Source organism: Mytilus edulis, chromosome 14 (genome assembly GCF_963676685.1).
Source record: "Mytilus edulis chromosome 14, xbMytEdul2.2, whole genome shotgun sequence".
NCBI lineage: Eukaryota > Metazoa > Mollusca > Bivalvia > Mytilida > Mytilidae > Mytilus > Mytilus edulis.
The window spans coordinates 30731714-30747633 of record NC_092357.1 but is presented as its reverse complement, the minus strand read 5'-3'; the positions used below and the strand labels follow the sequence as shown (position 1 = coordinate 30747633).

Below are 15920 nucleotides of genomic sequence, written 5' to 3'. Positions count from 1 at the left end.
TTAAAAAAGCAAAAGAACTTTCGATGCAATTTGCGAACAGGATATTATGTATCTAATTGACTTTTGATGGGTATATCAAAATCTTCCTTTAAATGAAACAAAAATAAAACTTAATTTAAAATCAACTAACCGTCCCCTCCTTAACATGCTTAATGTATAAATTATTCGAAAAAACTACGAATCATCATTTCAAGATGTAAATTTCATGTTGATTTTTCCAAGTTAACCAATGATGAATATAAGAGGATGTTATGTTTCAAGCGCTGTCTCATCCAATCAGAATGCTTATTCAAATTAGATAATTTTATTGCATATATATTGCATTTATAAACCACGATCGTTTAATGTAACACACACATTTGACATTGCAACTAAGATAATGGCGAGTTTGACCTTTCTTGTGCTTTCGTGGCTGTTTTGCAATGTTATTTTTCAAGGTAAGAAATTATGCCGAAGTCTACTTCAACAAAAATATAAGACATGCTTTCTATTTTGTGATTTTACGATATTGGTTCAGATAAAGGCGAAGTTTGGTACCTATTAAAACGTTAAAATCCTCTGCATTTGTTTGCACCTGTCCTAAGTCAAGAGTCTAATGTTCAGTAGTTGTCGTTTGTTCTTGTGATTTATTAGTGTTTATCGTTTCTTGTTTTTTATATATTAGATTAAACTGGGTTTTTTTTCCGTTTGAATGGTAATACACTTGTTATTGTTTTGGCCCTTTATAGCCTGCTGTTCAGTGTGATCCAAAGCTCCGTGTTGAATACCGTACTTTGACCTATAATGGTTTAATTTTACAATTTGAGACTTGGATATCGATGGAGCAATTGGGTTTTGGCGCTGTGAGCGTTCCTGGTGCAGGTGGTTCTTTTTATGCGCAATTAGATGATGTTTTTTACAGCGTTGTAATCGTTTGTTTTTTATCCTTGTATTTATGTTTTATTTAATTGATACTTTACAGAGAAAGTGTATATTATATACTGTATAAATCATCGACTACAATGAAAATTTGTGGGCGTCTTTGTCAAATTTACTATCAACTATAAGAAAACATTTGTTGTTAACGTCTTTTTTTTTATATTTATTGGTATATATGTTTGTTTCTATTGTATTCCTGTCACGTAGTGTTAACATTCTAGCGGTATCTTTTGAACATTGCGATATAAGTTGGAGGTTTGGCTAGCCATCAAACTAGGACCAATCAATAATTTTATTAAAATGTCAAAATGAGGCAGTTATTTTATATAGTCTATGTATGTTGGCGTCTATTTGTGTTGCAGTTTGGTGTTTCTTTTGGTCCGTTGTTTTTCTCTTGTAGGTTGATGTGTTTCCCTCGGTTAAAGTTATAAAACCGAATTTGTTTTCTTTTAATCGATTCATGACTTTTGAACAACGGTATACTACTATTGACTGTATTTAACCCTCAATTATTTTCGCAAAATACGTGTACCATATCGTTGAAGAGCTTTATGTCAAAAATACCTAAAATAAATAGCCAAATTCATCTAAAGCCAACTTTGCCTGAGGGAGTTGAAGCCAAAGTTTCATAATAATTTCAAAATTGATAAACAGACAATTTTAGTAAAGTTAGTAAGTCAACTGTCTTATTAGGTGCTATTTCTGGATATAATTAAAATATTTAAAAAAAAAATATGTGTTTAATTTATATACTGAGCACACCGTTTACGTATTAACGTATTAAAACGTAGTTTTGAGCGGATTATTACTGTTACTGAGAAAGAAATATTTCACATGATCTGCAATATTAATGGGCGATTACACATTTCAAAGGTTTGGTGTTGACCAATGACACATAGCTATTCTTTTAATGAACTAGATATATATTCTTAAAATTTGTATCCTTTAATATGTTTTATGGTCTTTTTTTATTTTATGTGTGTATGTATATATATGTGAATGTATACCATTTGTATAGTCTATCATAACTTTTTTTTAGAGTAGCTCTTGTTTTATATGTGAAATTGGAATATTATGTTAATGTTTTATAAGAGGTTAGACTCAAATAAAATATTGTCTTGTCTTGTCTATATCAATCAAAAAATGACTTGCTTACTTTCTCTATTTTTAGAACAATAACACAAGCAGCATGTGACAGTAGGCTGTGTATTTCAAATAAATGTACATGTGAATAAAATACTGTCTTGAATTACATTGACGTTTACAGACCCAAAAGTCATTTATATGTTGTTGCATAATGTTCCCTCCAGGGAATGATTTCGGAGAATAGATGTAAAATTGTATTTGATCCTTATGTACCTTCAAACATCGAATATAGCGTGCAGTTTCAAAGGATTTAAGCGTTGTGATAAGAAGGAACCATTTAAAAAAAAGACATTAAGGGGGCATTCTTTTATCGCTTACAATAGAAAACAGATTGGTGAAATGAATGGTTGTGGATTACAAAAGGTCAAGCGACAAACATTTATTTAAAGCATGCTCAATTCACAAGAAATGACCTTTGTGATATGGAGAAAATTACTGAATGACCTGCTTCCCTCGAGTGTTCATTTTCTTCAAATTAACGGAGTCGGAGCTTAATTTAGAGCTAGGTTAAAAGTTTGAATATCCATCTGGTATTTTTCATCCTTCATTTAGATCTAATAACATAGCATTCAGATATTTAAGCCTCTTATGTGTTCAATTGTTTGTAGTTGTTTGTGCATTTTTAAAGTTCCATATTCAAACAGATGTTATGAAGTTTGTTCTGTTATTTTATTCCAGTGCAAGCATCCTGTTCCACTAATGCCAAATATAGGACGTATGACGGATCTTGTAACAACCTGGTGTACCCATCATGGGGAAAAGCAAATACGGCACAAAGACGGTTTGAATATAACGGTGATCTCATGATTGATTACGATGGTAAGTCACATGACTTGAATATAATGGAAATATCATTATTGATTACGGTGGTAAGTCACATGACTTGAATATGATGGTAATCTCGTTATTGATATCGGTGGTAAGTCACATGACTTGAATAATGTAAGGTATGAGGTAATGTTCGCGCTTTAATTTACTCATTAAAAGAAAGATGCACACGTTACACCAAAATAACCTGTTTTTTACACATTCCGCACGAAACTTTTTACACAAATTATATGAATTAGGTAATAAACAATTTTTTTTGAAAATTTTAGAATTCCTTTAAGAACAAGAGACTGTCAATCGAAACCAACATTTGTTGCTACTTATAATAAACTCATCATAGATATCAGGATAGAAATTTAATATTTGCGCCAGGCGCGCGTTTTATTCTACAAAAGACTCATCAGTGACACTCGACTCAAAAAATTTTACAAAGCCCAAATAAAGTACTAAGTAGAAGAGCATTGAGGACCAAAACTAATCACACTGCAAAATAACTTACAATTTTAGAAGCAAAACTACACAATCGAGTACATCAACCCATGATGCATGTAGATAATAAAAGTTACAACACAAATTCCATTACCGCTATTTTGAGTAGAGTTCGATGGTTTGTTTGTCAAGTTAGACAGGTATTTTAAAACCTTAATCTATGTAAGTTTATCTTATGTTACTTTCTGAAGCATTCACAAATCTTAGTGGTTGGTAAATATGTTCTTTCAGGTCGAAAAAAAGAAATCATATTCTGCGATAAATGCATGAACAATTTATCAAACATGTATGTTGTGAATAAAGTGTTATACATATCGATTTCAGTGAAACACGTATCGATTTAAATGTTATACGTTCCGATTTAAGTAAAATACGAATCGATTTAAATGTAATTATATCGATACTATAGATTTAAGTGTCATCCTATCGATACTATCGATTTACGTACCGATTTTATATAATAAGTGTAATACATACCGATTAAGTATACTATATATATCTGTCGATTTAAAAAGTGTAATACGTATCAAATCCATTGCAGATGATAATAGTCCAAGAGGTGGATTTCCAAGTTCTTTACCAAGCCCTAGACTGATAAGCAACACACTAATGGCAGATGAATTAGGACCCACTGACCAAGCATCTCCGACACTGTCTGGCCAACATTTTGCTTTTGGACAAGCACTTACCCATGATCTCATAAAGACACAATTAAAGAGAAGTATGTGTAAACCAAATTATCGCTATTTTGTGCATTTTTCTTTTAATCTTTTTTTTTGTGATCATTTTTCATATCATGCTACTCGCTTGAGATGGAAAATTGTCGCTAGAAACTAAGGTGGCACGTCGCGTTGCTAAGGAAATTGACATAAATTTGACATCGTCGTCATAGCCAAAGCAGCGATAAACAAACTATCATTGGTCATTTCAAATCGATAGCTTTTCTCAAAAATCTCAACGATAATCTATTAATATCGGACGACAACTACCACAGATAATTTATTATATTTTGTACTAATGTCCTTTTTAAAACCTTGACATAAAAATTTTGATTGGAATTTCATAAAATGCTATAATGAATAGAACGTTTTTCTCTTTCTTTGGTCCTGACTTTTCAGTTGCCTCCTTTTAATGGGGAGTTTTTTCTAGTTTTATTCTTACAGTTATATGTAGTGACATTTTTAACGAATGAACGTGGTATTATCATAATAAAAAAGCTTTTCTACAAATGTAGCAGGTGTGTTCTTATCATAAATAGCTACAATTACCGAAGAAGTTTAACTTGAATTTAATAAATGCAAAAAAATCACAAGTGTCTGATGTTCTAAAAATGCACTTTTTGGGGTTAAAAAAATCTTGATAAAGGTTCAACCAACAAACTAAGATTGGAAAATATTTGATTAAATGCTTCTCAAGGTATACGTAACACAAAATGCAAGACGACCACAACGCTTTAAATTACCTATATTATCTCTAGGTTAATTTTGTTTAAATTTGCATGGCATGTTCTTAGCAAAGCTGCGGGATGAACGTCAATATAAATTTAAAAACAATAGAATATTTTGTTTTTTATTTTAAATGTTTTCATGTAGATGAAGTTGTTGTAAACATCTTACCTTGAAATACACTGTACATAAAATATACTTACATTCATTCATTAATTTATTCACTCATTTCAAATTTCAGATCTGAAATGCTGTGATAACAATGAGTAAGTTAAAAACTACAAAAGACATACAGATGATTAGAACTTATTATGAGTTTACAAAACAGAAAAAACAAAAAGGAGCATAAATAAAAATGCAACCAAAATGAAGAATTAAAAAAATTGGCAAAATCAACAAAGAGTATACAATTAAAAATCAATCTCTATACTACTTCGGACGAAATTATACAGTTCAACCTGAGAATATAACGGGAAATTTGGAAAAACTAAATTAGTCCGTTTCTTCGTCAGATATTGAGTATAAGAAATGACTAGATAAAACAGTGTTTGGGGGAGAGCTGTTACAAATTAAAGTATTTGGCTAATTGGTGTCAGTTTCATAAGCGTTTGAAACAGCAAAAGAAAAACAATTAGGCGGGGAAAAAAATTAAAACCAAATGTTCGAGAACAATTCACAGCCTTTTCACCCAAAAAGCACATATTTTAATATGAAGATATTAAATAGGGCAATAAAATTTCTGGTATCAGACAATAGCTTACTTGAAGCTGATTCCAAATATATATGGTCCATTCACTTTTTCCTAAAATAAGCGATATACTTGCTACTTCCGGTTTAAAAATGGTCACTGCCGGTATTATATGATGAATTAATGTCTGATGCGTTTATTACAATATAGCTTGTTTCAAACAGTACATGGGAATAAACTCATATCTAGTTTTAACGCACCCTTTGAAACAAAATAACTGACAAATGAGTAAAAACATTTTGTCGATATTGTATACGGTTTGTGTAGAGAATCAATAATAAGCCAAAATAAAAATTTAGGACATGAAATCATACTGTTACATTTTTAAAACGCATTAACTGTTCATATTCATATTCCACGGAAAAGTGGAAAGACCTAGTAATTGGATGCTAAAATATATATTAAAGAAACAGGAACTAATGGCATACGAATTTAAAGATATGATAAAAGGATCACTAGCATTGATTTCAGCATAATTACCTCATCGATATTTGATATTTTCATTATACATGATAAATCCTACGAATGTATGAAGTCGTTTAAATTGTAAATGTGTTTTGCTATTTAACTTCGTTCTTTTGGCCTTTTTAACTCGTTTTGTTTTCGATCCTCACTGATTGGTCTTTTGTAGAAGAAACGCACGTCTGGCTCATATACAAAACTCAATCCTGGTATCTATGATGAATTATTTTTTTTGTACTATTAACCAAACCATGTGTTATTCTAATTTTATCTATACAGCATCGATGTATGTTTCCCGTTTGATATACCTGCTGACGACAAAGAATTTACACCTGGATGCAGAAGTTTTCAAAGAACTGAAAGATCCCCCGATGTAACAGGTAACATATTTGCATTATTCTGCAGAATTCTTCATCTATAAAGAATTGCAGTTATTCAAAACAGAAAGCAAAATCAAAAGAGTCAACAGCCCTATTGCTTTGAAACCCCTATTTTGAATGCCATTTGTAACCACATAATAATTCTCTTTTTTTCCTTCATTTAAGCATTTTAATATAAAATTGAGAAAGGAAATGGTGAATATGTCAAAGCGACAACCACCCGACCATAGAGCAAAAAACAGCCGAAGGCAACCAATGGGTCTTCAATGTAGCGAGAATTCCCGCACCCGTAGGTGTCCTTCAGCTGGCCCCTAAAATATGCATAATAGTACAGTGATAATGGACGTCATACTAAACTCCGAATTATATACATTCATCAGGAACGCTCAAAGCCGAATATTTGGAAGCCAAGGATGTGTAAGAACAGTTGCAGAGATATATATGTATGTCCAAAATGGGTCTGATATAATAGTCAAATCCGTTTGAGGTCAACTTTGACTGAGGGAGTTAAACCTTAGTTTCTTGAAAATTAATATATTTATAAATGAACATTTCACGAAAGGTTTGTTATAATCATGTCAGTACTACATTACGGTGATGATTATACCCCGGGAATGATAGTCAACCAGCAGAGATATTGAGCCAGTGTAATATGAAATGAAAATAATTCCGAACAAAGTGAGAGATGAAACCTATGGTAAATTCCGTAGAACTTCAACTTTTCATAGAAATTGTTTGCCAATGTGATATCGACACACTTTCATAGCTCCATTAAAAGTCTTTTCAAATCTGCATTGAACTGGTTCAAAAGAATCAAATTAATGGTACAAAATGTATAAGTTAAATATTTTCAAGCTCTATTGCTCATCTTAGTCAAAAATTGTTTTATTTGTTTTTATATGCGTTTGAGTCGTGTTTCTTATTTTATTCATGTGCAGTATACGCTTGCCACAGTCTTCTCATTTTTTCTAGGTCACGCGAATCCCTAGTTATCACATTTGTTTGCCTTTGATTCGTCTCATCTAAATCGATTTACTGGATTTTAACATCAATAAACTACTGTCGCCTTACACATGCTAAAATGAAATTTGAATCAAGTGATGGTTTGTGCCTTAAAATTGTGAATAAACACCTAATCGACGGAGGGCATCGGTGGTCAAATGATCTAAGAGGTTCTACTTTTGTTATCACAAGCCAGTCAACTCTGATTTGATTTCGAACCTCGCTATTGCGGGTGCACTCAACCCCAATGTTAATTGACTAAGAATGTCTGTTTTTCCTATCGAAGGTCTGTGTTTTATTCCGGGTAATTCGGTTTCCTCCTCCACCAATAATAACTGACCGCAACGAAAAAGCCCAAATTTTGTGCTTAAAATTGACTTAAAAATCACCAACAATCAATCAATCCTAATAAACGCACTTAGGGAAATCAAACAAATCCGTCTTATTTTATTCTGTTTATATATGTGTGCATGAAATGGAAATGCATTTGGTTTGCTATTCTATTCCATACAAGCGTGCTTTATCCTCTCCTTTTAGACTATAGGGAACAGATCAACGATGTGACGTCATACATTGATTGCAGCCATGTATATGGTAATTCTGATGCACAGTTAGCAACCCTTAGAGATACGACAGATTCATGTGAGTTTTTAAAAGTACAGAACTAAGTATGCCTTAGTTTTGGTACTCGTCTAAATTGTGGCCGCTTAATATTGTCACTTATGAAAATGTATAATATATGGGTTTTCATATCTCGTTTCCTGCCCTATTCAGTATGAGTGAGTATAAATTAAATGCTTTATAAATATAAAGCACACGAAGCGATAAATGCGTGAATTATGTCATAATTGTCATGATGTACTATAAAAAGAAAATTTAATCCTCAATAAACATGGTCATGACAAAAATGCGATTTTAATTTTTGTTGGGATAAAAATTTCTACGGTTCATGTATTGTCTGCTTTTGTTTCAAGCAACTTGTTTTTACATGTTTTGTTTTATTTACACGTGACCATTTTAAAGGCACATTTTATTGGTTGCCGCTAGTTACAAATGGAAATCAATTCGTCGTGGATCCCACATTCTTACTTATCCTGCCAAAGTTGAAGTGGAACGGATGGGGTCGTAACCATTTGCTGACGAAGATAAAGAGCATTGAGGACCCAAAGTTACAAAAGATGTTTTCAAATACAGCTACAGTAATACATGCCTGGGAGTTGAAAGTCCTATGTATTTCGTAGTATAAATGATAATTTATTCAAAACGTGACAAAGGGAAAATGGAAGCTCGTATAAATACTATAATTTCACTTTGAAATTCTTTATTTCAGCAATTTTAAAAACTTCTCCTGGAGATAATTTACCTGAGAACGTAAATGGATTTTGCGTAAAGAAAAACCCGGTAGCAGATTTTTGCCAATTAACAGGTAAGGAATAAACAGTAGTCTAAAATGAAGTGTTTTCATATCGAATAATTGTTTTAATACTTTTATTACATAAATCAGAAAAAATTGGGTGAAGAAAACTGAATTGTTCAAATTTTGTTTCTTCAAGTCAACTTTAGTTCACCCCTATACGAAACGCGTTTTGTTGTACGTGTAATACATAGAGTTAACAATGGTAGGACATGATATACTTTTGGTGACGTAATAATTACCACACATCATATAAGAGGGTTTGGTTTAGGTTTACATAATAGAGAATAATGACCAAATAGTAAAATGCATACAGAAAATGAGTTTAAATAAAGAATAAAGAAAAAAAGTTGTCCAACAGTATAAAAAAACCACGTATATACTGGTTACAGAAACATGAACGATGTACAGAATAATTTGAAAAAAGAAATCATATAATTGCATACACAAATGTTTATTCATTTTCATGAGAATATTATAGAACAAGTTTTAAGCATACAGACAATGAAACATGTCATAAACATGTAAAAATAAAAGTGAAGGACCCCCAATTCAACCCCTCAAGCAAACCGAAGGGTGATTTGATTCATGCAAGTGAAAATGTTTCGTACATCAATAAAGTTTTTTTTTATATAAAAACATGAGGCAAAACTGCATTTTATCAAACTTTTTTTTTGTTGCTGATTGTTTTGATTTTAATTTTGAAATGTATGCTGAGACGAAAATAAAACAATATTCGTTATCGCCATCACATTGATGTGTTTGTTGAGAGACTGTGTGAAATTACCAAAATACTATACTATGTGTTTCCTAAAATGTCATCCTATTTATTTATTTATTTCAATATAGGAGATTCAAGGACTGACCAAGCACCTAGTCTCCAATTAAACCATCTGGTTCTTGTAAGAGAACATAACAGGATCGCTACATTACTGAAACAAATCAACTCGGAATGGGAAAATGATAGAGTTTTCGAAGAAACACGAAGAATAGTTATAGCGGAAATGCAGCACATAACATATAATGAGTACCTACCTGCCATTCTTTCTCAAAAGACTATGAAAAAGTACAAGCTAGAACCAAAGAAACAGGGATTTGATGACTGTTATAATGATAACATTGATGCCTCTGTGAGGAACGCTTTTGCAGTAGCACCTTTCCGAATGGGACATTCCCAAGCTATGAGGGAGCAGTCATTGCTTGAAGATGATTACAAAACTATAACTACTGAACTCCTTGCTGACAATTTTTTGGCTCCACATCTAATTCAAACAAATATGGGCGAAAATGTTGAAGATTTTATACGATGGTTAACATTTAATCCAGCTAATAGAATTGATAGGTAAGAACTCTTTGTTAAATAGGCCCCTTCACTGTTATTTCAGCTATATTGAACCATTGAAAGATCCTGGTGGGGATGAAATGCTTTCAAAAATACGGGATAACATCAATGAATTAGAACAGTTACTTAAAAGCATGCATAGAATTTTCCAAAAAGTCTTACTAATTTTACCTGTATTAAAAAATATATCCCCTGTTCGTGCCAGTTTTACTGCGGAGAGTCTATGGTAACCTCAGGGCACTTCGGTTTCTTACACCGATAAAATAGTTATCAAAGGTACCAGGATTATAATAAAATTCAAATAAAAGATTTAACACAGATTTAACAACGAAATAACGAACATTGCTGTAAGCGGTGTTAAGTACAAAGAAAATCAATCAATAAATCAATATAATATTTTTAATTACAGTTTTGGAGTAAATGCAATGCGTAACAAGCTGTTTGGTGGAAAAATTGATTTATTGTCCATTAACATACAAAGGGGTCGAGATCAAGAAAATCGATCAATAAATCAATATGATATTTTTAATTACAGTTTTGGAGTAAATGCAATGCGTAACAAGCTGTTTGGTGGAAAAATTGATTTATTGTCCATTAACATACAGAGGGGTCGAGATCAAGGAACACCAAGCTATAATGACTGGAGGGAATTTTGCGGATTGGAAAGACTGAAATTTAAAAACTTTAAAGTTTCAAACGATATTAAGAATGTCCTCAAAGAATTATATGCGTAAGTAATTACTTGAGAGAAACGTAACGTTGTTAACTAATTAAAATAATCATTAAAAAGGGAATGTAATAAAAGATAACACAATAATGGGATACTTAGGAGGCAACATCCAAGCAAGGACCGAAGAACTCAGAAATCAACGGAGGACTTCGGGAAAGTTTAACGAGCCGACAACCTTGCTACGGCAGTTGGATTGAAGGTTTATTGCTTTTTTACTTTTGCTAATATATTTCTCTGATGGAGGACTTGTAGTTGGATTGTAATCTTTATTCCTTTTTTGCCATAGGATTTGTTCTATAACAAAACAAAAGGTCCTCTATCAATGGGGAACGATATTTTTTTTAATTGATGATACATTTTAATGTCCACTTAACATCATTGTATTTGATCTTTGTTTGATGCTTATCTAAATGGAACTCATACCGTATCGTTTTTTTAATTAATTATTGGAACATATCTTAAAAAAAAATATGCATACTGTTCTTCTAGCAAATTCTATATTTCTAAGTTTATTATCTTGATGTGTAGATTATCATTTCCTACTTGCTTTTTTACGTCGTTTTTAAATAATTTTGGGTTTATCTTTATATAACGTTTTATTTGCCTTTTGATGTTACCTCCAAATAACTGACAATTAACATTTTTTTTCCATTATGATGCACCAATTAATTTCGTTATTTGGATAAGTGTATTTTGGCAAAAGTATTTATGCACAAAAAAATACATTAAGTGTCATAACAGTCCACGAAACATCACTCAGGACTCCAAGGCTCGTGTATCATGTGTATCTTGAACCTTTTCAAAGCTGAGGTTAAAATCAGACGCTCGGGAAGGGTGAACATGTCATCTTTAACTAACGGCTTTCGTCATGTCGGACCGTTTACGTTGATGAGTCGTATCTGGTGATTTCATCAAATCAAATGCAAACATATTAGATTTGCATGGTTCAATTTATGTATTTTATCGACTGACTTGGTTAATATATTTTATCATCCCTATTTTTTTTTTTTTTAATTCAACAGAGAATTTGGAAAATTTTATTTAATTTTCTTTTTAAAGTTCTGCTGACGATGTCGATCTGTATGTCGGTGGACTTCTAGAGAAGTCAAAGAACGGACGTGTTGGAGAAACATTTGCATGTTTAATTGGTAAACAATTTTATCTGTCCAAATATGGAGATAGATACTGGTATGAGAGGAGAGACTCAGATTTTGGCTTTACAAAAGGTATGATGCTAATTTTGTTCATTATGGATTTGTATGAAATGTGTGTATGTTTGGGTAGGATTATGATCGAATGATATAACTCTGTGTGTGTTCAGTATGTGTGTGTTAATTTATAGTCGTGTGGATATGTGTTAAATAAAAAACTAAAATCACAAAAATACTTAACTTGGAGGAAAATCAATTCGGAAAGTCCATAATCACATGGCAAAATCATATAATAATAAGCATCAAAAGCGAATGCACAAGAACTGTCATATTCCTGACTTGGAACAGGCATTTTGTTAAATGCGTGTGTGTATTTGGTATAATTATGATGCAATGATATGGATCTGTGTTCAGTTTGTGTGTGTTAATTCATTGTCATGGTAAAATCATTTGTATCTGTTTTCAATATGAGTATATATTATAATATAATTACTAGTATTGTCCAATCATATGGATTTTTGTTCAATATCTGTGGTAAGGTATAGTTATGATATTATCACATGGATTGTGTTCAATCTGATCACTCTTTGTTAAGATATATGTGATCGAAACATATGAATTTCTGCTAAATGTGTGTGTTTGTGTGCTAAGGTATACTTATAGTTGAATCGTAGTGATTTGTTCAACATGTTCAATATGAGTTTGTTGGTGTATTATAATGGCAGAGTCTTATTGAACAAGTCGAAATTTGTTTATGTTAGGATTAATATGGTTAAAACATATGAATGTGCCTTCAATTGCATGTATGGGTGTTTAATGGGTGTTTATTTAGTCTCTGTGTGTGTGTGTGTCTTTATGTAAAATTAATGATGGATCATCTGGATTTGTGTTGGTCCAAGACTTATGTTGGTAGAATCATATTGATTAACTTTCAATGAGTTAGGTTGGTAATGTATAATTATGGTAGTATCATTTGTATTTATGTTCAATGTGTCAATGTTAAGCTATACATATGGTAAAAGCATATGGATCTGTGTTTCAATTGAGTTTTTTAGTTATAATTATTTTATAATCATATCGATTTATGCATATCGATTTGTTTTTAATTAAAAAGAGTTAAAGGATGATAATAGATCAATCATATGCATGTTTGATCAATGGGTGTGTGTGTGTGTGTTAATGTTTAGTCATGATAGAATCATTTGGATTTATGTAAATGTGTATATGTTTATCTAATCGTATTGTAAAATCCTATGGATTTGTGTTTAAAGTATGTTAAGGTATAATTATGTTGGATTCATATGGATTTACCTGATTTCGAGTTAGAAAATATGCATACATGTCAAACATACAAATAGGAATGTTAATGATATTATTAGAAAATTAGTATGACAGGTTGATATGAATAGGTGACTTGTAATAAAGTTATAATTTCATACACTTTATATATATTTTTAAATGATGAGAAGTCTGTATAAACAATATCAGTACACCCAACTGATGTAAATTATACACATTATCAATCATATATACCGTGGGGTGGGGTGGGGTGGGGGGGGGGGAGTGCGATAGTCATACAAACTAAAAAACACACTTTTGCGCCACTTATGCCACTTGTTTCAACACCATAATTACAGAAATATTAATTCTTTTTTAGCCCAGCTTAATTCAATCAAAAAGATGACAATGTCCAAAGTGCTCTGTGAAAACCTTGGTTTGGAGCGTATTCAAAAGGAAGCTTTCATCCGACCCAAAAACAAAAAGTAATTAAAAACAAAGTAAACTTTGTAATATTCAAATAGTAATTTTATTCCAACTTAACTCTTTATGGAATAAGAGAAATCATACAAGAAGATTTGACGGAGTAAGATGAATTTACTTTATCATGTTTATGTATACAAATCAACAGGCAAACTGAAAACCATTTTCACTAAAGAATTTACCTACTAATACGGAATACTAAAGGTTTGAAATGGATCCAACTATACGTGTCTGATACATTTTGTTCTGTATTTCTGCATATTGATTTATACTGTTATGAAACTATCAAATATGCCTTTAATACTATCATTTATATTTCAAATTTGACGTGGTTGGTGAACCACTAAACCCTATACATATATTTCAGCAACTAATTAGAATAAGTCGGGTTTAGCATATAAGGTTCATAAAGTTCAAAATCACATTGCAGAAATAACGATCCATTTCGACATAATTATTATGGGCAGATGTTTTCGTCTTTATGTAACTTTTGCAGATAAAGAGTTTAACTGAACACAAAGTATTTACATCAATCCGAAATACTGAGACAGGTTCCATCGAAGCAGAAAATTTCTCCTTACATAAAATGAATGCAACTCATTGTCTGCACTGTTTAATAAAACCGCTAAAATTTAGAAAATTGTTAAACTTTAATATGATTAGAAATAATCAAGAAAAACAAGAATAATCGAAAATGGTGACGTTCGATAAGCATGACAAATGTCTATTAACCATATTACCAATAATTTGACTATTTTATTTATTATGTCTGTTTTTCACGCATCGTTGTAAAAACAATGGAATTTGATGCGACTGTCATACAAGTGAGAGGTTTAGCGCTATAAAACCAGGTTCAATCCACCATTTTCTACATTTGAAAATGCTTGTACCAAGTCAGGAATATGACGGTTGTTGTCCATTTGTTTGATGTGTTTTGTCATATGATTTTTACATTGGATAAGGGACTTTCCAATTGAATTTTCCTTGGAGTTCAGTAATTTTGTGATTTTACTTTTTATACAATGTAAATGTTCCAGATATTTAAAATGTACATGTATCATTTTTTTAATATTGTCTATTTGTAGAAAACTAACGAAATGTAGGAATCTGCCTGACTTAAATTTAAATCTGTGGAAAGAAGATACTGGCGAACAGCAAACATATTAACGAGATATCATGAAATGTTTGAAAGATTATGACAGTTGCACACACCATTTTGAACAGGCTACCATTACTCTGCATGAGTCAATTCGTTAATAAAATATAAATATCATTGAAATAAATCGAATGATTATTTATATATCATTAATGTTGTAGTTTTTTTCATTAACAGTACTAGTGTAAAGATAATATTCATTTTGCAGCTTACATTTTACTATGATAAAAATGTTGGTAGAAGCATACTTTTGGTCAGACGGCATAACTTCATAACTAAATTATGCGAACATTTTTGACATTATAATGATTCTTTTGAACAATAAAACAGAAGATTATATCATAATGCTAAAAAAAAGGGGGGAAACTCAAAACAAACTGACAAAATTTAGTGTCATAAACCAACGGAACGAATACAGAACAACTGTCTTATTCATGTGAATGTAGGACAGAAGGTCAAAAGACCAAAAGTTAGTCTTCCACTGCATGCAAAATTTGTTTGGTCGAAACTATCCCACGTGACTTCGAACAAAACTTCATATTCCCCTCTGACTATCACATTTCCCTCTGAAAGTCGGGATTAGCTTGTGCTACGTTACCCACGGTTAATGTTTTAAAACGTTTTGATGGTTTTTTCTTTAAAAAAAAAAAGGATAGAAATTCTGTTTTTAAGGACAATTTCAGAAGAAGAGAATAGATAATTAACTTTTAATCAGTACTGATTTTTATTGTGTATGTTGATGATGTGTTAAGTAATAACGAAAACCGGATAAGAAAACTAAACTATGTAAATCAATATCTTATGTCCAGAAGTTAAAAACATGTACAGGCAGAGGTAAAAAAACCCATTCATTCCCCTTAGCTTAGGGAGATATGAAGATTTGATCACCCTCGAAAATTGATATTACCCTCGGGCACGGGAAATAAATGTATACTATTCCGTTTTCAG

The 15920-nt window shown here is 31.6% G+C and overlaps 1 protein-coding gene across 1 annotated transcript; it reads left to right on the top strand.

Annotated features, from left to right (window-relative positions):
• The first annotated feature begins 289 nt into the window (after positions 1 to 289).
• LOC139503925 (salivary peroxidase/catechol oxidase-like) lies at positions 290 to 15121 on the top strand. The gene is made up of 12 exons (XM_071293945.1): positions 290 to 437; positions 2743 to 2883; positions 3923 to 4102; positions 5068 to 5092; positions 6316 to 6416; positions 7956 to 8060; positions 8749 to 8844; positions 9682 to 10174; positions 10584 to 10904; positions 11964 to 12130; positions 13713 to 13818; positions 14902 to 15121. The coding sequence occupies exons 1-12, from the start codon at positions 380 to 382 to the stop codon at positions 14981 to 14983; spliced, it is 1875 nt and encodes a 624-aa protein (XP_071150046.1). The 5' UTR covers positions 290 to 379; the 3' UTR covers positions 14984 to 15121.
• Positions 15122 to 15920: the final 799 nt, after the last annotated feature.